The 23,868-nt window shown below is 40.6% G+C and overlaps 1 protein-coding gene across 6 annotated transcripts in view; it reads right to left on the reverse strand.

Moving 5' to 3' along the window:
* Positions 1 to 1,532: 1,532 nt before the first annotated feature.
* nav3 (neuron navigator 3) overlaps positions 1,533 to 23,868 on the reverse strand; it is a 201,475-nt gene continuing 179,139 nt past the window's right edge. For 4 of the 6 annotated variants that reach the window (XM_075472215.1, XM_075472212.1, XM_075472214.1 and 1 more), the window contains 13 exons: positions 23,626 to 23,792; positions 22,198 to 22,351; positions 20,196 to 20,382; positions 19,289 to 19,386; positions 19,103 to 19,198; positions 16,332 to 16,500; positions 15,955 to 16,190; positions 14,683 to 14,837; positions 14,369 to 14,440; positions 11,702 to 11,898; positions 11,291 to 11,409; positions 6,613 to 6,816; positions 1,534 to 4,966 (listed from right to left, as the gene is read on the reverse strand). In XM_075472215.1, coding sequence (XP_075328330.1) covers positions 4,847 to 4,966; positions 6,613 to 6,816; positions 11,291 to 11,409; positions 11,702 to 11,898; positions 14,369 to 14,440; positions 14,683 to 14,837; positions 15,955 to 16,190; positions 16,332 to 16,500; positions 19,103 to 19,198; positions 19,289 to 19,386; positions 20,196 to 20,382; positions 22,198 to 22,351; positions 23,626 to 23,792 — 1,974 coding nt within the window. In that variant the 3' untranslated portion in view covers positions 1,534 to 4,846. Of the gene's footprint in view, positions 4,967 to 6,612; positions 6,817 to 11,290; positions 11,410 to 11,701; positions 11,899 to 14,368; positions 14,441 to 14,682; positions 14,838 to 15,954; positions 16,191 to 16,331; positions 16,501 to 19,102; positions 19,199 to 19,288; positions 19,387 to 20,195; positions 20,383 to 22,197; positions 22,352 to 23,625; positions 23,793 to 23,868 lie in introns of all 6 variants that reach the window. The other 2 variants (XM_075472210.1, XM_075472216.1) reach the window with 2 other exon arrangements.

Raw genomic sequence — 23,868 nt, forward strand, 5'->3', positions numbered from 1 at the left:
TTGTGAATATCTCTACACCAATGGCATCCTGCTCCAACTCTCCACGATCAGCATATGCAATCGAAACATTTTCATAAATGTCATCTCTCAGTGTGTGTAGGCTTTCACCTGGTTTTCTGGTTCTTTGTCTCAGCTCTATGCCAACAGCTGCAGCATACTCTGAGCAAGGTCCATAGGCAGCCTCGATCTCCTCCACGATGCGCTGATAACTCCACCGAGCAGACCGTGGGTTTTTATGGACAATTGCCCCAGCTGCCCCAGTCAGGCTGAACCTCAGCTGCACGGCCATAGTCTTTTCTGTCCAGTGATTGGCTTTAGCACAACTCTCAAACTGGTAGATAAAGTCCTGCCATGCACCAGTCCCATCAAACTGACCTGGCCGCAGTGTGGGGATTCTCTCTCTCTGTCCATAATCATATTCATCATCACTGCTGTCCATGAGGCCTCTGTGGCGTGTGGAAGGTGGTGGGAGCTGGGGAGGGGGAGGTTCGGTTCTAGGGGAAACGTGATCATAAATCTGGCCCTGCACTGCATGGCTTGGTGTTACATGTGAGGGCACACAAGAGGTGAATTGTGACACAGTCTGTGGGGGAAAAGGTGCTTGAGCACGGGAAACAGGAGTACTCGTGATAAAACGGTCACTGTTAATTTGGGCGTAAGGGTTAATCACTTGGCCAGTGAAAGGGGAGAAAGCTGTGGTGGACAATGGTGCAGCGGGAGTATAGTTGGCTCCTGATGACGCTGCTGACTCACCAAGGGCTCCCCTTTGCTGCACCGCCGCTTGGGTGAAGGGGCCATTCGCTGCTGAGCGCCGTCTCTTTCTATGCATTTTTTTTTTCTCTCTTGCTGAATAAAAAACGATCTCTTACTTCCAGACGAATCCCGGACGAGCCCCCAGTGTTACCAAACTTGAGCTGGCAGACCCTCGAACCGTAGTAGGTGGAGCCCCCTTGGAGATAGCTCTGTTTAGCTCGTTGTGGTAACATACAAAATGATCGGGACCACGTCTGAAGAACGGCACTTTTATTTCCAGCACTTCTCGCATGAAGAAAGATACAATCCAACACACACGTAGCTGCCCAGTCGCGTCACTTGCCTGCTCACTGCACCAGGAAAAAAACAATACACCTTCCCAGCATGCGCTGCTGACGTACTATCTGAAAAACTAGTCCCTCCCACATAACAAATCACAGTAAAAGGCTGAGCCTGTAACAGCACTTAAGGCAAAGTACTGTATTGGACTTCAGTTGTACATAATCGAGGTTTGAACTCATAATGGATTCTTTCATACAAAGTTTGGGATGCTTACAGGCAAGAATGAGAGAGAATGTGCATGCAACGTTCTTTGGATCGCCATGCCTTGGGACAATCGATTTATTTCTTCAGTGTCTCATTTGAATGGATTGCTCACATGGATTTTAGATATTTTTCCTCAATGAAATTATTTGTAAAATTGCAATTTTCTGTTCATTGAGACTTTCATTTCCTCTTTGGTATCCTCTATATCTCTGGTGCCTGCACTGTCCAACAGACAAAAAAAGTAAGAATGAACAAACACCCAACATATGGTTTGCTTGAGTGACACCAAATACCATTTATTAGGGCTTTACAAAGACTACAAAATCCTCCAGATGAGTTAAATCACTGTCTCTGTCTATTTACATGATATGTTACATACAAATGTACAAAATATAAAACATTTAAGGACAAATGTTTCACCCAAAAAGAAGAAAACTTTCTTTCAAACCAGAGTAAATGCTATGGTCTCCAACTGAGTTGTAATTGTAAAGTGTAAGTGGGAACAATGACCAGTTCATCACTATGGTGTACACTGTGTAAAAGCTCTGCTATCTAGTAGGCTTGATACATGGGTGTAAGTCTAGGTAAGGAGCAACCTGTAATCATGGTAACTATCCCCTTAGCATGCAACTACACACCCTTGCAGACAAAAGGTTGGCCAAGCTGGCCAGGAATATGTGTTAACCATCTGAGGTTTGGCTGCAGAGACGCACATGAAGCTGAGCACAGGTAGGATTGTAGAGGAAGGATTGTCCTGAGGTTGTGACAATGTAACTTCTTGGTCTCTGATGGGCTTTGACCGACCAGTAGCACCTGTTGGTTGTTGCGTACAGTACGGTGTCAAGTCAGCTTCTGTGCCTCAGAAAGCTAGAAAGCCTAACGTAGCTGTGAGCTTGAGTTAAAATGTCCGGAGAGGAAGTGCTTCTAAGGAACAAGAGGCATCCCTAAAGACAGAGAGGATCCAAAGGATATCATGGCAGGATGAGGAGTACTGGAGAGGTGCCTTTTTTTTTCTCAGTTTGTGATTTTAGTGAGTTAAAAACAGTTTTTTTTTCCTGTACACCATATGCCCCCTGCATAGGCAAAACATCCAATCGCCACAAGACACACACCTGTTTCTGACAGTGTGTTGAATTTTTGCATTTCTTTTTTTTTTTTAGTACAATAATTTACTCAGCGGGTTAAGCATATTGTAACATCAACAGGGCAGAATGCATCTTTGATTCACTGTGCAAGACTGAAGTATTTACAACCCACCCCAACCTCAAAGTGTGCAAAACCAACCCACTTAAACAAAGAAAGGACAATCAAAATTCTAAATGGCTTCCGTCCAGTACACGCATACATAAAGGTAAAGGTCTTTTCTCATAGCATCCTCTTTAAAAAGCTTCAAAACATGCTCATCAGGCTAGAAAACCCTAAACAGTTTGGTTGTGCTCCTGTCAGTTCAAGTGAGCCCAGCTCAACTGGGCGCAAAACAGCAACTAAAAAAATACCCCACCCCACCTTTTTTTTGTTTTGTTTGTTTTTACAATATCTTTCCGTTTTGAATTCAAATACAGCGTCAAGTCTTTCATAATCTGTCAGACAGAGGAGAGCGTGTTTCAGAGGGAGGGGCAGCAAACAAAAAAGGCTGTTTTTCCAACTTCAAGCAACATCTTTTACGCATTACGAAGCAGATCGTCATTATCCAACACCAAAACCTCTTTTTATCTCACTTATAGTTAGTGGGAGAAGGGGATGCTTCGAGAAATTTTACACTTTTAAGGCAGTGAGAAAGCACCGATGTCATTGTTCCCTTTTTCAGCTCTTGGCTGATCAAGTTAAATTGTATAAGACTGGAATATTTTGATACATATTTTTTTGGTACCTAATGGGCAGAGATGATTGGAAATGCTGACCAAGAATCTCAAATGAGGGCCACTAACTGTCAAAATGAGTGATATTTTAGTCCAAGTCAGTCTGGTGCTTCTCCTTCACCTTCTGAATTTCCCCGTTGCAGTAAAACGAGTGGTTCTTCATGCAGATTAAAGCAAATGCCAAAAGAATTTGGCTTTTCATGTGATGACCCACAGAAGACGATGCCTGCTGTTCTTATGGTGTTCACAGCCGTGTTGTGTAGAAAGCCAAGAACAACTTCATCTACAGTGAGTCTACAACCATGGTTGGCTCTGCATTGTGATTTAAAATCTGTGGGTGTGAGCATTTGGCAGTCAAATCAAAGGAAAACATTGGCACTTTTCCATGTTGTCTTCACAGTAACAGGGTAGCTGGATGACACACAGACAATATGCTTTCGTTGTGCTTGTCGTCGGCATGAGGGGCAGCGAGGAGTGGTTTGGCAGTGCCTGACGCTAAGGAGCTTCAGGCCAGGAGACCAGCACCACAAGGCTCAACTGACATTTGAGCTGAGGGCAGAAAGAGTGAGTCATTATGTGTCACTTTGCTATGATCATATCATTTTTATGATCGTGTCTGGTCTGTAAAGGCCTCACAAGTGTCTTAATCAGCCATGACTGGTGCCCATCAGGATTAGAAAAAGTTAAATGGTAAACAGCTAAAGAAAAAAAAACAGCTGGAGGAGTCTGTTCACTAAACGAAAAAAAACAGCAGCTTTTTATCAAAATTAATAGGATGAATTCAATTTGTGTTTTAAAAGCACCAGATTTAGCCACTAGGGGGCATTACATTGCCTGGAAAAACTCTTCACATGTCCTCTCTTACTTGCCTCCCTAAACATGCAAAATCAGAAATAAGGGTCCCTGGAAGTGGTGGAGATACAGCACCTTCCTACAGGCCACTCTGCCAGGGCGAACTGTTGATCAATGAGGGCTTGAAATGATTAAAATCTCTGATTAAATGAGATTCTCCTCCTGCTGCCTGTGCGAGAGTGCATTTATAATTGTGTGTGTTTCTGTGTCTATGAGAAGCACCTCTGTAAACAAGGAAAGACATAAACAACAGAAACTTCCCTCCCAATGTAAACATCTGTATATATAACTGGGTTGAAAAATAAAAATCCAGTTTTGTCACGTTTAACTTGAGGCTCTCAATTATTTTGTGACACTGGAGATTGATGTCTGGAGCTAAACAAGTAGCTCATTGTGGCTGAGCACACACATGATTTACTTAATGGAAGTTAACTTCAGAAGAACTAAAGTCCCTCATCAGAAACATCGCACATAAACTAATATGAAAAGTTGTATTCTTAAAATGTTATACATCCATTAAAATAACTGGCTAATGCTATTTGTTGCCAGTAAAATAGACATGATCCAACATGTATAGTTGTTTAACTTTGTGACCACTGAGGACTAAGTTGTCAAAGCTCTGTAAAACATAAAATAATTTGATTTAATATTGCACCATCACTATGTAAAAATAGGCATTTTCTTTTAAATGGTGGGTATATCATTTTGGATAATAAAACTTTTCATATATCAAACATATTTTGGCTATAGAGATGTCTGATCGTGATGAGCGTTCAAAGGTCTCCAGAATCTCTGGGTTCAGGGGTGTCCAAGGATTCAGGGTCTGCCTCTTGGTCTCATAGTGCCGACTCCAGTGAGGAGTCCAGCTGGTCGTCATGGTGACTGGTGCTATCGCTGTCGCAGCTCTGCGTGCTGGAGTAGTTAGCTGCTTCCTGCAGCCGTAGCAGCATGTTCATCTGTGAACACAACACAGCAAACTATTAACTGACAGATACACAGGAAGGACAAGTTTCAAAGGCCTCAGCTGCATTTGCAGCCTGTTAAGTGTTGTTCTCCCTTGTGGTATTTGTCTGTTGGGGAGAATCCATTTATTCATTTATTCTTTAGCTACTCACATCTACTCTTTGTTTATTTCCTTTATGGTCCTCCTCCAAAAATAAACCATATGTTTGTTCATGCAGGCAATAATGACCTATAATTGTTACCAAATAGTATGCTTGTGAGAGCAACTGTATGTGAAGGGTCAAATTAGCACTGGTGAGCAAAAAAAGTTATGAACATAACTCAGAAGTGAGACAACCGCTGTCATGTCTGGGGGTTCAACTTGCATCCCATGGTTCAAAGTACCATGCATGATCGTTTGGTACAGAACAAGGGCTTCTATTTCACTCTTGCAGTGTGTAGGAGCAGCAGTTTAGAGGACAGCCTTATGGGTCATATGTAAGAATATAAACAAAGGACTTATTTGGTCATTTTGATTGGAGGTCTCTTTTTCTTTAAGCAGTTTCCAAAAAACCCTACTAAGCTGAATAACATTAAACTTAAAAGGCAAACTTAACTAACGATTTTAGCAGATAGATTTAGTTACCTTTAGATAGAGCGAGATAAGCAGTTTAACCAACTTTCCGGTTCTGTGTAAAGCTAATCCAGCTCACTGCTTAACATTCAATATCTTTTGTTGTGAATTTTTTTTAAGTTGAAATGCAGTTTGCAAGTGCACTTGATAAACTGGCCAATGAGTTAGAAAATCAACAAGCACATTTCCTAAAATCTTGAATAATTCCTTTCAGTGTCCAGTAAGTTTAGGAATCGGTTTGCGCTGACTCCATAGGTCATTCAAGCAATCCCTAGTTCCTAAATGTTTCTTAGTGTAATGACACAAATCTTGTATTTTACAGAAGCACTTCCTAAACCTGCAACAAACCTGCAGTACGTCTCATCCCTGCTACAGAGCTAATGGTCTAAATAATGCTGCAGTGCTGCTGAATCTGGTGAATCGCTTCAAGTGTTCCTAAAATGAGCTTTGGCACACCTGTACTGAACGCTCACACACATTCTTGCTAAATCAAGCCTGTCATTTTTTGGATGACTACCCCTTAATTCCTCTTGGGCTGCAATAACCCACCAAATGGAATTTAATTCTCTCCCCACTGATTTTCCTTCCTCTCTTTCATAAGAGTTCAACCCTTCTTGTGTGTGTGTGCCAGTGGGCTTGCTTTTCTATACTTGTGTGGTCTGAAAACAGCAAGCCCAGTGTAAATGTGGGGTTTGATAGCTTTGTGGGGACCATGATTCTGGACTCCAAAAGAACGAAATAGCCTTTTGACAGTCAAAACTTGTTTTCAGGGTTAAGAATTAGGTTACAGGTAGAGTTAAGATTACAGGGCCAGGACGTGCATTATGTCACTAAAAAATCCCCACAAGGATAGTGAAAAACACTGATGCATGTGAGGTTTAAGAGTGTGCTGATGAGCTCAAACCACCTTCTCTGGCATTGTGCTTTCCAAAAGCTGTGATAACGCATGTTACAAATCCTACATTCTGATTTTCTGCTCTAAACCCTCCATAGTAAGCTCTGTAATGCCACAGCTGTTGTCCTCACCAGTGGGTCTCCCTCAGTGTCACTCTGAGACACTTGCTTGGACGATGCCCCCTCCTTGGACGAGCTGTAGCTGTCATATCCCACGTCTTCTGGCCTCAGCTGGAGCAGCGTCTGGCTGTCCTGCTGCAGTGAGGCGACGCTCCATGGATACGTGTCGTTCACCCACTTGGACGGATCTTCCCACAAGGCTCTTTTACCATAAAGCTGCCAGGGATGGTTAAAAAAGATAGAGGGTACACATGAAAGATTAATTCATGTGTACGTGTCTTTGGTGACAGAGTGAGGTAGTTTTGATCATAAGATACATGTAATATGTTTATTGAACACTTATTTTCTGTTGAATTGTGTTTAACAGTTTTCTGAATCAGTCTAAAACAAAACGTACGATGATTTGATCATGCTAATCTACTGCTTTGAGTAATATATTTTTACCCAACAACACATAAGAGTGTATGAGATGTTGTAAAAATCAGAGATTGTGGTGATAAATGTAGCAGTCACAGTGCCGTGTGGATTAAGAGTTTTTCAAACTTTGACAAAACCAACATTCCTGTGGGGGATGTTTACGTATGTGGATAAAAACCAGATCTTCATTTTCTTTCCACAAAAGGAAAAAGAGACAGAAACTGCCTAATTTACGTTAACCTTCTACCCTTTTGAGAGTTTTTGGGGAGTCAAACTCGCAACAGACGCTCTCCATAAATTGGGATAAACTCGAATGAACAAAGAACCTTTCTGTTGGAGATGTTGGAGACTTACTATCTTATCTTCACCATAAATCGAAATTGACATTTTAACACCCTTTCCCACCAGAGAAAGAGACCAGATGGCTACACACGAACTGAGAAGACTTCACTAAGACTCACTTTTAGTCAAACCTTAAAACTATATTAAATGTGTTTGATAACCGTATACAATTTCTTTCAGGTTTCCAGCTTGATCACAAGACGCATATAGAGACAATTTGTACGATTCTGGCTTAAATATTGACAAAGAACTGATTTTGGTGGAAAATGCCCAACCTGCCTGATGGAACCACATTGCCCCCTAGTGGTCTGCAGTGTTGATTAGTTGAACATTTAAAGGGGAACTCCGGGGCATTTGAAGCGCGTTTCCATTGCTAGAGGTTGTCAAATACTGATAGTAGGACACAGAGAGGTGCAAATCTGCGCTCCCTGTGTGGAGATCGCGCTGTGCGCACAGCGTGTCATGCGAGGCTAATACGTGGTGGCTAAGGGGCAAATGCTAACCCTTCCACGTAAAACAACAACTTGCACACAGCAGAAATGTCACACCACTTTATAAACCATCCGACAATAAAGTCACAAGCCTTACCATCAAAACCATATGCATGGTTCTCACATTACTGGCATGGGGACGTTACAAAACAACTTTATAAACAGCATGTAACTCACCGGCTGGTTGTAGGCTCGCGCATGTGAAAGCCCAAAAGAGTCAATGGACGATAATCCCATATACAAAACAATTATATTCTCTAGAAAAACTGCGTTCAAGTATTTAAAACATTACAACAATATTACTGGGTATGTATTGTTGTAATGTTTTAAATACTTGAACGCAGTTTTTCTAGAGAATATAATTGTTTTGTATATGGGATTATCGTCCATCGACTCTTTTGGGCTTTCACATGCGCGAGCCTACAACCAGCCGGTGAGTTACATGCTGTTTATAAAGTTGTTTTGTAACGTCCCCATGCCAGTAATGTGAGAACCATGCATATGGTTTTGATGGTAAGGCTTGTGACTTTATTGTTGGATGGTTTATAAAGTGGTGTGACGTTTCTGCTGTGTGCAAGTTGTTGTTTTACGTGGAAGGGTTAGCATTTGCCCCTTAGCCACCACGTATTAGCCTCGCATGACACGCTGTGCGCACAGCGCGATCTCCACACAGGGAGCGCAGATTTGCACCTCTCTGTGTCCTACTATCAGTATTTGACAACCTCTAGCAATGGAAACGCGCTTCAAATGCCCCGGAGTTCCCCTTTAAATCCCAGAGGACTCAGTAAAATGGACAAGATATATGCAACTATTAACTTTTAACGATGTCCCTTCGGTATCTATTTGGTATTTGTTTGGTATCCCCATTGTTAACACAGAAAATTAACATTGTGTGGTTCACTATTCATATGTCACGATTTCATAGATATTCATCTGAATTTTGAAAGTCAAAATCATCAATTACGTTGTGTGTTATTTTGATGTCTTTATATTGCAAGTCTATGTTATATCTTTAATCTGCATATCTTAACAAGATGTGGTGTTTTCAGAATCACCGAGACAAATGTTCTATGAGACAGAGTAATGGAGAAATAAGAGTTTCTTTGTCTCATCCAGAAATCCCCACATAAAAACAGATCATCTTACACAGACACCCAGGCAGACATTCACCACAGTTCAAGCATATCATTGGCTGAAAGAGTAGTGTAAGCTTACGTCACGCCCCGCCTCCGAGAGTCAAAACCCGGAGCCCGCGAAAAACACATGCCTCTTGCTTCTTGCCTCTTGCTTCTTGCTTCTTGCCTCTTGTTCCAGAAGAGTTTCAACCCAGAGTTTCAGAACAGAACAGAGAACAGTTGCTCAGAGAGATTTGGAGATGGTTTGAGCAGAAGAGAAGAGCTCACCAGAGTTTGGGAGTTTTCCCATAATCTCAGGAGAGAGCGGAAGGACGCGAGGATGAGCGATGCAGAGGACGACCGGAAGGAAGCCCTCCAGAACCCAGTGAGACCCCGGAGACGAGAAAGAAAGACCCGAACAAAGATAAGAACAGAATGAAGTTTTCCTACCAAGAAGCCAACTCCAAGCAACCTTTTATTAATCTTCTGTGAACTTAAGTTCACTTCATCAGAGAAGCAACGGACCAACTGACACTCGGAAGATTCGATCATCTAACCACAGCCCTCGGCACCATCGTTCCCGTTTCCCAGTGAAAGAAGCAACTGAGAAGTCCGCTAAAGTCAGCCACCACAACCAGGAAGGCCCAGAGAGCGGAAGAGAAATCCCCTCGGACCCCGCGTGGCCGCTGCCGTGTTCCGAGCTGACTAAGCAGAACTTCAGCACAGTAAGACCGACCCGTTTTCACCTTAAAGTGGGTTTGATGGATGTCTCGAGGCTTTCACAGAATGATACATTAATCCGAAATGTCAGTATTTAGCGTCAAATAGTCAGCCAACCCAAACTATTTGAATACATACAGTATCTCCCCATTCCCCATATTTTATTTTCCATTCACTAAGTGTTTTATATAATCACCCATATTCAATGCATCTCCTGTTTGTTTTAAAGGTTCATGTTTTGGTCATATCATTTTAATAAATAGTTCATATATCTATATATATGTTATAATCACAGATTGTGTCGTATGCTTTCTTTACGTAATGTCTGTCCAACCAAACGAGAACTTTCACGAAAGTAGCGAGATATGAGACTGATTATTAATTGATTATTAATTGATTATTAACTGATTATTAATTTAACATACCAGGATCGTAAGATTTTAACAGTTTTCCTACCTGACTGTAACTTAAAGTTAAAATAACGGTAGGTGGTGCCCTAAATTCGAGGTTTTAAGGTTTATTTGAGACAGTGAAAACGTCTTATAAATCCTTATATTTGATGCAAATGCCCCATTACGCTACATAAACATGTTCTTCTCAGTTTGATTATTAGTTTCATTTTGTTTTAACGGCAGTCACAATGAAACATGACAAACAAGGTTCAGCAAAACTAAAGTTGAGTTAAAGGACAAGACCGTTTTTTTGACATTGGGCCCTTGATTTCACATTATAACATGATGTTCTACTCACCCCTGCTTGTTGTTGGTAATTTGGAGCTGTTCCGAAGATATTCGAGAGGCGTCTGGCTGCTCTCTTGAGATATTCGGCCATGAAACGGTTTCCTATGGGCAACGTTACATAGGCACAAACTATGCTTTTTATAATTTATTAATTACTGTACACTAGCACTGATAACGTGGAGGTGCGTCGCTTACTTAAAAAAATCCGGGTTACTGTAATTTTGATTTTTTGTCGTAAAGTGGGTATACTGATGTCATCGTCGTGCTACTACCACAGACAGCCCACAGACCTGCTGCCTATTTATTCATTCGGCTAAAATTCAAAATTACAGTAACCCGGATTTTTTTAAGTAAGCGACGCACCTCCTCGTTATCAGTGCTAGTGTACAGTAATTAATAAATTATAAACAGCGTAGTTTGTGCCTGTATAACGTTGCCCATAGGAAACCGTTTCATGGCCGATATATCTCAAGAGAGCAGCCAGACGCCTCTCGAATATCTTCGGACAGCTCCAAATTACCAACAACAAGCAGGGGTGAGTAGAACATCATGTTATAATGTGAAATCAAGGGCCCAATGTCAAAAAAACGGTCTTGTCCTTTAAAGTTAAAGTACTAAAGTCCTGGAAACGATTTACAATTTAAATACAGTAACAGTCCTCAGTTTGGTTAGAGAATATTGGAAATGAGGAATATAGCACTTTGACATTTAGAATTTCTTTTGTTTTAGATGAAAATATATTTAATTGTAAATTCAATTGGAAATTAACCCAAACGTTTTGATAGTTCAAAAGAATTGTTACATATTGTGGAAAATCTGTAACTTGCAATCATAGAAGTGAAATACATATGTCACCAGGTTGTACCTGTAGTCCTTCCCGCACAGCCTCTAGCAGGTAGGGAACCAGGGAGTAGTTCCACAAGTCAGTGAACCAAACCCGAGAGCCTTCAACATCCACAGGACAGGACAGGAAGAGACGAGGGCCTGCAGGGACAAAGGAGTGCAGATGATAGATGAAAGACACAGCACACAGCTTAACCAAGAATGGAGATATGGGTATTTTTTATTTTAATTTGAACAAGCATACACTTTAAAATGTCTGTTTAGAAATATAAAAAGATGTGATTGTATTCTGTAGACGGTGTCTAAAGATAAGACACCACAGGAGTGGCAGTACTCGCCTAACAGTAAAGACACTAGAGAATATGTGTGTGTGTGTGTGTGTGTGTGTGTGTGTGTGTGTGTGTGTGTGTGTGTGTGTGTGTGTGTAACTGACCTATGGTGACATCAGAGGAGCTGTGTGCTTCCAGGAAGCTGTTGAGGTGCTGCCAGGTCTTGGGGATCCAGTCAATGATCTTAATCAGGTCATTGCTGCGCATGTTCTTATCAATTTCTGTCTCTATCAGCTTCCGCCGCAGGAAGCGACCTAGGAAACCTTTGACTGGCTCTGTGTGGTTGGTGCACAGCACCCACCTACGCCAGGACAGAAGATCAATGTTGAAATAAAAGCACAGGAGCTAATATATCAGCTCAACATCAAATGAGATTTCTCATCAAAGCTATTTATTTTTACACAGGACATAATGACAAATGTGAGGACATTTCTTCCATCAGTATAAAAGCATTAGAGCCCATTTTACTTTACCTAATGGCGTAATCTTGAATTGATGTATGCCTCATGATAAGCTTTCTCTAATCGCAATGTATTTGTCAAATCATCAGTGAGTCAAACATGCCAAGCAGAAATGATCCTCACTTTGTATATGCATCACAGCTCATTAATTTTCATTTAGCAAGGCTAATTACCCTGCAGACACAATTACAGCACTCCCTGTGGAAGAATGCCTTTAGTTTACACTCTGAGACCATACATGCAGATAAGCTATATCTCAATGGCAGTAATACCATTTGTACATAATATTTACAGTGAGCTTTTAAAATGTAATAGGATTAATAATGCACAGAAATGATCAACAATATGGTGAGAAGCAGAAGTCCAATTTCAGTTATTGTGAATAGCAGAGTGAGCAAATGTTGACTTGATTTTTGGAAAACATATGGTTTCAAGACAGAGTTAAGCAAGATTTCCATTTTTATAAATTCAAACAACAAAAAAAGGAAAGAAAAAGGCCCAGATCTTTCATGCACTGAATCTGTTGAAGTCTTTTTTTCCCAAATCTTTGATGGTGTATAAATCAGTATGAATGTTGGGTGGGTCGTGGCAAACTTTCAGCTGGAGGTAGTCTGGTTCAGACTTTGAGGTGTGCTTAGGATCATTATTTTGCTGTAGAAGTTATCTTCTTTTTACCTTCAGGAGTTTACAAATCAAGTAATATTTGCTTCAGTACTTCACTGGTGTGAAACTAAATCAAGACATCCCTCCACCAGCTAAATGTTTTACTTCACAGTCTGATAAAACTTCGTAAAGGTCTGGTGCAGACAATATGTCACACAGCGGTGAGGTCAAGTGTTTTTTTTTTTTGTCTCGTCTCCATGTCATGTCTCGTCATTTCCTGTTTTATTTTGAAATATTAACTCTCCCTCTCGTTTCAGGTCACTTGCCCTTCCTCTTATGTTCCAGTCTGATTGTCGTGTGAATGATTCCACCTGTTCCCTATTATCCCTGTGTGCATAAGAGTCTGCGTCTCCCCTTGTCTTGTGCCAGTGTGTCGTATTTGTTGGCCAAACATGCTTCACTCTTGCCTTTCCAAGCCATAGTCAAAGTTCCACGTTACCATTTTGGTCGTATCCTCACTAAGAGAGTTTTTTGTTCTTATTAACTTTTATAATATAGTCTCACTAAAGTCAAGTTTAAAGCTATAATGTGTAATATTTCACGGACAATGAATGTCTCCATGTCGCTCCGCCATTTTAAAACTACGGGATTTGTAGAAAGACATGTCATCAGCTTCGCATTTTCCGTTTCCAATGTGGAAACTGGACTATTGACCATGATTGTAGTTTTAAAATGGCGGAGCAACATGGAGACATTCATTGGGGTGTAACACTCTTATGTACATTCGCATGCTGAATATAAAGAATATAAGAACACTGCACTTTTGTGATGGAGGTAATTAATAACGATTGAGGTAATACTTGTGAATGATAAGACTCAAATTTGTTAATAGACAACGTGAAATATTACACATTATAGCTTTAATTTTCATAGCTTTCTTGTTTTTCCTCCCAGTGGAGTGATTTTTATTTTTTTTGTTTGATAAATATTTCGTAGTATAGTGCCTCCTTTTTTTTTCAGGAGAGGTTTTTTGTTTTCCTCCGTAGCAGGAGTGATAATAGGTTAAAACTAAAATTTTGTTAATTCTTTTTGTTTTTCCTCCTTATAGTGGAGTGATTCCTATTTTGATAATTTTTCATAGATATACTTCTCTCACTTTGGGAGAAGTATATATATTTTAATAGATAACGTCCATAGCCTGCTTTGTATCTCTCTTGGAGAGCCTTGTGAACTCCTGCTCCTCATCAAAAGCTTTTTTGGATATTTCATCTCCTGCTCCTGCGTCCTCCATTCTCTGGGCCTGACACAATAGTGGTTTTATTTGCCTGTCTGTTCAAATTTCAGTGTGCAAGGAACAATTTGTAAAGCTTTGACATTTGCATCACCTTGCCCATCCTAAACATGACTGCGAATGAGCCACATCCCAAAGCCAGAAAAAGGTTAGTTTACTTTGGTAAAAAATGATCAGAGCTCAAATCTTTTGTGAATATATCTGCAGGCTATTTCTTCCTATGTGTACTCTAATCTGCACAACCAGTGAACACAGAAACCATCCTTAAAGATTTTAAAAAATGAATCATTGTGAACCTTCTTCTTTTGGACATCAGATCACATTTGACTTCAAAGTTTCACGGCAACAGCAACTATGAACAGAGGTGCCCAAACTTTTGCATGCCAGTGTAATTCAAACAAAAAAAGGTGTTAGACCTGAAGTTGTGGTGAAGTTCAAGGTTAGGAGAGGACGAAACTCCCTGGCTCATGGTCCCAATAACATAGGGGCTGGATAGAGAAAAAAAACAACACACATTGATTACTCAGCTGTCTGCGTATTTCCATGATAAAGGCTTTTCTCCCCTCATCTAAATGCAGGTCCATGTATTTGAATGCTGCTCTTGGGGAATATCTTTGTCGTTCAGCTGGGTAAATAAAACTGAAAGGTCTTGACTTGACAAGACCTTTGAACACTACAACTTGTCCCCCAAAGGTATTTCAGCTCAGAGGAGAAAAGAGCTCTGACTCACCATTTGTGGTACTTGCAGTTGAGGAAGCCATTGAATATGTCACTGAGAGAGCCGATATGGTGGAGGTTGTCTAGAATAACCACAGTGGGGAGCTGTACGTCTGTCTCCTCAGAGTTACACTGCTCTGCCAGGGTGGACAGGTACTGCCGCAGGTCCTGTGTAAAGAAGCAGTCTTGGCTTTGAATATCTAAATGCAAATTGTGTGCCACATTTTGAGCACAAAGTGAATAAGCAAATGTGCCACAACATTTGACTGGTACAGTAACAGCTAGAAATGAGTAAACAATTCCTTTTTAATCTAAGTTAAAAACTAACCAATAAAATGGATTTTTTTCCTCAAATTTATACAAATGTTCATGTACCACCCCTGCTTTTCCTCAGGTATAACTTTTAAAATTGAAAGCTACAGCCAATTCACATCATAATGTCTTTGGCTGCTTTATGGACTCAACAGAAAACAGCTGCTACGAATGCATGTTCCTATCATGGGCCCATGAAAGGTTTTTATACTCTGGGGGATTTAGTCATTTGATAAGTTGTGGAATAGGCTTTCCTATATGAAACTTTGTTAAACACCATAATTGTAATATTGTTTTATTGTGAATGAGGTGGGTTGTTGGAATAATGCTGTTCATGCACACATAGCCACACACATAAAGTCATGTGACTGAAAAAAACATTTTTATCAATTGTATCAAAATCCAAAATGAATACAGATACACCAGCCAAGATGAGAGGCTTTATATTCTTTCATGTCTGTTATATTCTTTTTTTTATGTGTATGTTACTTTAAGGCTGCTTTATGTAAAAATGATCAAATGTAAATGACAATCAGTTAAATCATCATTACTTTCTTTATAAGTCACTGAATACATGTATTCTGGAGGATACATAGCTCTAAAGATAAAGGTAGAAAACAAAGACAATTACTTCCAAATACATTTACATTCTAAAGCTATTAATGAAGAATATTTTGCAATAATGAGGTAAAAAATCATTTCTCTTCAATGCATTTTATTAATTAATGAACAAGTATATTTGCAGTTGGATTGCCTGGCAGAGCACTGTCTACACTTATAAAACAATTCAATGAATACATTTGTATTATGTACATTTGTATACATTGTTGAATAAATGTTTTCATTTACTTTTATCAAATAAGGGAAAAGAAAATTGATGCCCGCATGGGGAAAAAGTCTGTGCCTATTCAAAGAATTCAGCGCAGTAATGCCTGAAATGTGGAACAACAGGAAAACTCACTGTTTCTCCTACCTTGCTGGAATTCTGGTCAACATTGAAACTGGCCACATTATGTTCAGTCACTTCCTGCCCCATCTGGGAAATTATGTACTCTGCCAACTTGACAGCGAGGAAGGATTTTCCTGTGCCGCTGGGTCCTGAGAGGATGATCCGACGATGCTCCATCAACAGGTTGAGGTACCGCTGGATTATGGGCTTTGGAAAGAGGGTGTCAAATACAAGGCTGTCTATGCTGTTCTCCTTCACACCTATGATGAGGGAGAGAGGAAAGAGGAAGGAAATGCTCCTGATCAAATGTTGCAATCTTACATGCAGCCCACCTGGAACACATCTAAAACATCTCAGGGCTGCACATGTCATCTAGAAATAGAATCTCCTTGCTGACATACCTTTAAGGTTAACCTTGATAATGTTGTTGTCGCCCACCAGGTAGCCGCAGGGCAACAGCTCAGGCACTTCAGTGGTGTGGGAGCGAATCACCTCACCCATCCTATAACAGACAATGCTGTCTGAGTTGAGACCCAGGCTGGTCACAGGATCCACCCGGAACACATACTCCTGCAGGTAGGGAGGGCAGTGGAGGATGAACAACTGGACTATTGACCATGATTGTGCAGACTTCCAAGAGTATTCTAATAGCAGAGTGAACATTATGCTTTCAATACTTGCTGCATTTGACTTTGAGACCAGAGCAATAAAAAATTTGGCTCCAATGTTGGCTCTTCTCATTCTACAACTATTACTATCCAATCCAATTCAATTTTATTTATAAAGCACTTTACAACAACCTCAGTTGACCAAAGTGCTGTACAGAAAAATAAAAACAAAGAAATTAAAAGAATAAAATACAAGAATAAATTAAAAGGCATAAAACAGCTATATAATTTAAAAAAATAATAATACTAAAAATAGTAATTATACATTCAACATCTCACATCTTGTCGAAAGCCAAGGAGAAGAGATGTGTTTTAAGATGGGATTTAAAAACAGACAAGAGAGAAAGCCTGTCTGACGTGAGGAGGCAGATTGTTCCACAGTTTAGGAGCTGCCACAGCAAAGGCACGGTCACCTCTGAGCTTGCGCTTGGTTTTCGGTACACTCAGGAGCAGCTGATCAGCTGACCTGAGAGAGCGGGAGGGTTTATAGGGCTGTAGCAGCTCGGAGAGGTAAGATGGTGCGAGACCATTAAGGGATTTAAAAGTAAATAAAATAATTTTAAAACTGATCCTAAAATGTATGGGCAGTCAGTGAAGTGAGGCTAAAATGGGGGAAATATGCTCATTTACGTGTGCCAGTTAAAAGACGTGTGGCAGCATTTTGCACCATCTGAAGACAGGCGATGGAGGACCCACTAACACCCACAAAAAGAGCATTACCGTAATCCAGCCTAGTGGTCACAAAGGCGTGAATTACTGTTTCAAAGTGTTGCTTTGAAAGAATGGGTTTTATTTTTACAAGCTGCCTCAAGTGGAAGAAACTCGATTTAACAACCGAATTTACCTGACAGTCGAGCTTGAGATCAGTATCAACTGTTAGTGACAGTTGGCTTAATGAACTGTGACAAGGAGCCCAGATCTACAAAGGGGGCCCCAGTAGTGCCACCAAAAACCATCACCTCTGTCTTTTTCTCATTAAAATTTAAAAAGTTTATACTCATCCAGGCCTTTATGTCATCCAGACACCTGAGTAGTGGTTTCACAGAATAAGCATCTTTCTTTTTCAGTGGGACATAAATCTGGCTGTCATCCGCACAACAGTGGAAGGACATATCATGCTTTCTTAGTATGGAACCAAGTGGTAGCAGGTAAAGAGAGAAGAGAAGAGGGCCTAAAACTGAGCCCTGTGGGACCCCACATGAGAGATGAGCAGAGGAGGACACAGAGTCACCAATGCTGACACAGAATGTTCTATCAGCCAAGTATGACCAGAACCACTCCAATGCTACACCACTGATGCCCACCCACTGTTTCAAACGGGAAACTAAAAGTTCATGGTCCACTGTGTCAAATGCAGCAGTTAAATCTAAAAGCACCAGAATTGCACAGTCACCGGAGTCAGTAGCTAAAAAGATATAATTGAAAACTCTTAAAAGAGCTGATTCTGTGCTGTGCAAGGTTTTAAAACCAGATTGGAAGACCTCAAGAATTTTCTGCTCTTCCAGAAAAACCATTAATTGGTTGCAAACTATCTTCTCGAGGATTTTTGCAATAAAAGGCAATTTAGAGATAGGTCCAAAATGTGCAAGAACATCAGTATCTATTCCTGTTTTTTTTATCAAAGGTTGCACTAATGCACTACTTACTATTTCTAATAAATAACGGCAATAATAACAAAAGTTGTTTTCATCTGGGAGCAGCTGCTTGAGCCCAAGCAATGCCTGGAATTAGACCCCAAATCCAGATGATTTAAAGAAGATATGTTTAGGATGCAGAGCAGGAACAAATCAGAGAAAAAGGAGGAGGAAGTTTAAACCATTTCTTCCCTTGTTCGTCATAAGATTGCTAGCAACACTGCTAGCAAGTAATTGCTAGCAGTGTTGGATGTGTTGAATGACTCCAGAAAACTTGGAGAAAATCTATGCAGTCAGAGGGGGAACAAGCAAACTCCACACAGAAAGTCCCCAGCCGTTAATGCAAAAGGGAAACCTTTTTCTGTGAGGAAACACTTCTAACCACCATGCCACTGTTCTGAATGCTTATTAGATCAATATGCTGATGGTAAAATGCCAATCAGACACAGCAGAGTTGTGTTAGCATTAGCACTGTGGGACACATCTGTGTTTTACAGTTTGGGTATGAATCTTTTTTTGTTTGCCTCTTCGGTCTTGTAAATGAGTAGGTAACAGGAAAGGGAAGTGGTTGGGTTATGTCCTCATAGACCACAGAGCCAATCATCAAGAAACACATGGTTTCAAAGTTCAAGAAGCACATGCTTGGATAATTATGTCATTCCAGAGAATTGGGTGGTGGGGTTACTTGCAACGAGCATGACACCACCTTCACTGGAAAGGCTTATTAACAAACCTAAATGGCATAGCTTCATCATTAAAGTTATTTGTAACATATGCTTCAAAATGAATCAGGTCAAATTGTCAGAAGTGGAAAACTATCCGCTATACTCAAAATGACTGAATTCCACCAATGGGAAATGATCTGCTTACTTTGAAGAGGCGTCGAATAACCCCATCCAGGACGTCCCACTTGGTTTTTCCACTCACACCTATAGACCCAATCAGGTACTCCTGGCTTTTTATACCCTAAAGAGTTGTCAGAATTTTTAAACAGGAGTCAGTACAAGTAAGAACACAATATGGTGGTTTTGGCTATATGATCCGTCATCCACAAACCTTGGTGGTGTTTGGCCCACTAGTGATGCTAACCACTATTCGCACGCTCCGACCTTCTTTACGTAGATTCCCCTCATAGCTGTCATCCAGCAAAATATCTGAAAGAAAAACTTCATCTTAGAAAAATAACTGACTTCAATCTGTCAGAGTCTTGATTCATCATAAAGAAACACGTTATCCGCAAATGTGAAAATTAACATAGTGAAAATAATAATAATGAAAATGAAAGAGTTCAATCAAATGTAAAGAAGCAAAGCTCTATTGCAGACATTAGAATAAAAATATCTTTAAATGGAACCCATTTAAAATTATTTCATCTCAGGTTTTTCTAGATGATGAACTGATGTTGTGGCAGCACTGACGGATAAAACCACAGGAATACGTAACCAGGAAAGACATAATGAATTCATATATCTTAACCACTGAGCTTATATCAAAAGAAACTTGAGCCCTCTGAATCAAATAATCTCTATTAAGGTTGTGTAGCTGCTAAATTATCGTCTTTTACTCGTTACTATCTTTGATATTGTCACTTTCCTTCCACCTTCATTTTTTGAATATCCCATTCGCAATTCCCTTCTTAAAATTTTTCCTCATTCTCTTTTAGAGGGGAAGGGAATACTTTGCATTTGGCAGGCTTCCCATAGCTCTGTTCTGGGGTGATAAAAGCCCCTTGGCCCACTCGTCTTCTCATGCTTCACTGCTCTTGGCTGATCTCAACATTGATTAACGAGGGCCTCGATCCTCGGAGCTGGGCCTTCCATGATAATTACAGTTCAAGTGACAGTGGCTACTACTCAGAAGGACCAGTCCCGGAGAGGCTTTCAGTATGTTCATGTGAGCATATTTGCATTTAAAAAGTACGAGTATTCCTTTCAAAGTACTTCATTTTGAGCAATGAACTGACCTGACATGATGGTGTCTGTGATGTTGAGGTTATTGAGGGATAGCCCCAAGGACTGACGTGAGGAGGATGAGGAGGTGCTGGAGGTCTCAGACGGCGGCCGGGCTGTCTTAACGGGAGTGGCTGTTGGCGTGGCATTACCGCTCGACTTGAGACGATCATTTTCTGCTTTCAGAATCTCAATCTCATTCTGTGTATTGAGAAATGAAAGAAAAATGACACAATTCTAATGGAGAGGTCATTCAAAAACAGCATCAAACTGACTTCATTTCATGCATTCAGGCATACGGAACTGAAACTGCCATAATTAGAAAAATATACAAACATTGTTTGAACTGAGTTTGCAAAAAAAATAAATGCCTGCAATAATGAATTTACACATTGTGAAACACATGCATATTTTTGCTTTAAAGGAGACATATTAACCCCTTTCCTTTTTTCACAAGCTGACACAAAAGTGAAATAAAGTGAGACAGTGCAGCAGCTTTTTTTTTTTTTCAACAATCAAATTACACCTCAGTTGGATCATTTGAGGGTGTGGAATGACCCACCTGACTCAACTCTGCCCATTTCTTCCTCGGGGTCTTTTGATATCTCTACTTCTTCATAGCACTTGGACTGTTATTACAGTATGAGAGAACATTCAATAAAGAGCCTGAGAGCTCAGACCACACACCAAACTGATAAAAATATTTGACTGGTATTATTTTATCTTCAAGTACTTCCAATACATTTGAACTCAGGACTTCACTGTCACTCTTCTGTGTTTTGTTTAAATCTTTAGTGGTTGGTTACATGACCAGCATTTCATCAACATTGTGTTTTTGTAATGGTTGCTACCGGTGGTGTGCTGATGGAACATTCCCTGGCAAATGGGAAATCAGAATTTTCAACTTATAATTGGTAAAGAAATAATGAATGTCAATTAGAGATCAGATTTCTTTGTCAGGATGAACAACATTTCAAAAAGTACAGAGAGCATATTAGCAAATTTTTTTCTCAAGTTAACTTTCTAAATGACTGGCGACCTGACCAGGGTGTACCCCACCTCTTGCCCGATGACTGCTGGGATAGACTCCAGCCCCCCTGCGACCCAACCGACGGATTAAGTGGGTATAGAAAGATGGAGGGAACTTTCCAAATAATGATGAGATTTTATGTTAATAGCAAAGCAAAAAGCAACAGCAAAAGGGTTTCAACTTCCTACTTGAGGTACATCCATCACCTGAGGCTGCGGCTACACGAAAACGTTTTTCACTGTAAACGATACTTTTTCTTATCGTTTCGCTGTCGCGGCCACACGGAGCCGGCGTTCCCACTACCCCAAAACGATAGTTTTTGAGAACGGGTTCCAGAGTGGGAAAGTTTGAAAACGAGGTCGTTTCGTTTCCATTATTACAGCGAAAACGTTTTTGCGTCAGTCAAACGTTGACGCTGTGAGACTTCTCTATTGTCTCACAGCGTGGCGTGACACAGTGGCGTGTGTACTGCATCGTTTCATCGTTTTCATCCGTTTTCGTCTGGACCTGAGTCTTTACAGCAGCGTTGCCGTGTGGTTGCAAGAATTTTCGTACCCGTTTTTAAAAAAAAACTTGTTTCGTTTCCGTGTAGCCGTAGCCTAAAGTTGAACTTAGGTGGAGATACAAAGGGAGTGATGTATGTTTCCCCTGTAAATCTAAACAGTATCAAATTACAAATTTTCAGACAAAACGCCCCAAAACGAAATCCCAGGGTTGTGGTTTTTCTGAGTTTTTGAGTTGGAAGTGACTTCAGACACCAAAATATAAACTCTCAAGCACAGCTTAAAAAAGTACTTTCTCATAACATACCACATTTCATTTTCAACTGTATTCATTTCACTTAATTAATTGTCAGTACCCATATTTATTTGGTTTGCCAATCACGTTTAAATTTGATTTATTAATTTAATCTGTTGCTTTCTTAATTTTTTCATCTCTGTATTATTTTCCATTTCATTTAAAGGAGTTTGTGAGTTTGAGCTCACCTGCATGCGGTTCATGGCCTCCCGGATCTGGTCCAGGTGGTGGGCAGAGCTTAGCGCCTCAAGGCGGATGTCTGTCAACTTGAGCTCTTTCTCTCTGAGCTCGTTCTTCAGCTGGAGGACGATTTCAGCCTCAGCCTCGGTGCATTCGCACAGCCTGCAACCAGGATTACACACAGGAAGGAGGAAGGGTCACCTTAGGGTTTATACACAACACACACGCACACACATACAGGTATGTGTGTGCGTGTGGAGTGTACACACTGTAAGGAAGCAAGACAGTTTAGGTTAAGAGGAAGCTGGAGTCATTGGAAAAGACTGTGAGTGAGATGAGAGAGGAAGTGTTGCATTTGGTACAGCAAATCGCTCCCATGGATGTATTCTTTTAGTCAAACAAGCTTAAAACCCAGACTCAAGTCGTAGTTTCTGTTATGAACAACTGGTAGGTTGCAAGAAGATTTTCCCTCTCATTGACTGTTGTGTGGTGTGATGCATCCTTAGCTTGTCAGTGACGGTACAAAGGCTTAAAAAACAGTAACTGAGAGCCTTATTCACAATAGGATTTACAGAAGCTGATGTGTTGGAGTCTCATCATAATAACATACATCAATGCTGATTATTATCAGTGGGCAGATATCTGCTTGGGTAATGGCAAAGCCATTTTTTAGAGTCAAAAATGTAAATCTGTCATATCTTCATGGTTTGAGATTCAAAATATTTCACATATCTGAAGTTAACCATGTAAAACTGAAATGATCTCAAACTGCCACACAGCACAGCAGATGTGCATGGTAGATGCATGCTTGTAAAATGGCCACAAGTTGGCCCTTTAGTAGTGACATATGTGCAGGCTTTCAGCAGTGGCAGCTCTGTTCAACCTCTTATTCAACTCTCTTCTACTTGCTCTCAACTGAGAGCCAGGCACTTTTGAGGTCCTGTTTCAGTTTGTGTGCCAGATATCCATCACCTCTGACAAGCTGGTCAGAGATTTTACAGCAGTGAGATGCAGAGGAAAGTCACAGCAACCCAAGCCACTGCACACACACTCCCAGGGAGCATGCCACACAGCGTCTGTTACCGAGATCTGTGTTTGTACACCACGTGACCGTTTTGCTTTTTCTTGGGCGTCCAAATAGGGGAGGACTTGCTATCACAAAGGCACTTGCTACAGCAGGTGGAGAAACATTAAAGAAAAGATGAAGAGGGTGGTTGGAGGAAAGAGCGAGGTGAGGAATTAAAGACATTTGTTAAAAAGAAAATACAAAATTACTAAGAGTAGAAAAACAAACGAATTTGGTAATTGTTTATCTTTATTAGTGTGTACTGTATGCACAAGGGGATATCATTCTTGTGAATATATTTGATATATTTGTACAGCTGTGTGATAGTGTCCAGATGTTAAGTAGTTGGGGCTGTGCATGGAGAACTCACTCTGTGGTGGAGGGTGAAGAGTGCAGCGTGGCAATGCTGCCTTGCCTGTTGTCATGCTGCAGTTTGGGGGAGGATGGCAAGGAGTCAATCATCTCTTCCATCTCATCAGGGGCCGACTGGGATTTGGTTTTCTTTTTGCTGAACGCCTGCTTGAAAGAGCTGCGTAACTGCAACACACACAATTAACACACAGGCACAGGTCATTCCTTTTCATATAATTCCTGGTTACATCACGTCTTGTCA

This window comes from Odontesthes bonariensis, chromosome 8 (genome assembly GCF_027942865.1).
Source record: "Odontesthes bonariensis isolate fOdoBon6 chromosome 8, fOdoBon6.hap1, whole genome shotgun sequence".
NCBI classification, from domain to species: domain Eukaryota; kingdom Metazoa; phylum Chordata; class Actinopteri; order Atheriniformes; family Atherinopsidae; genus Odontesthes; species Odontesthes bonariensis.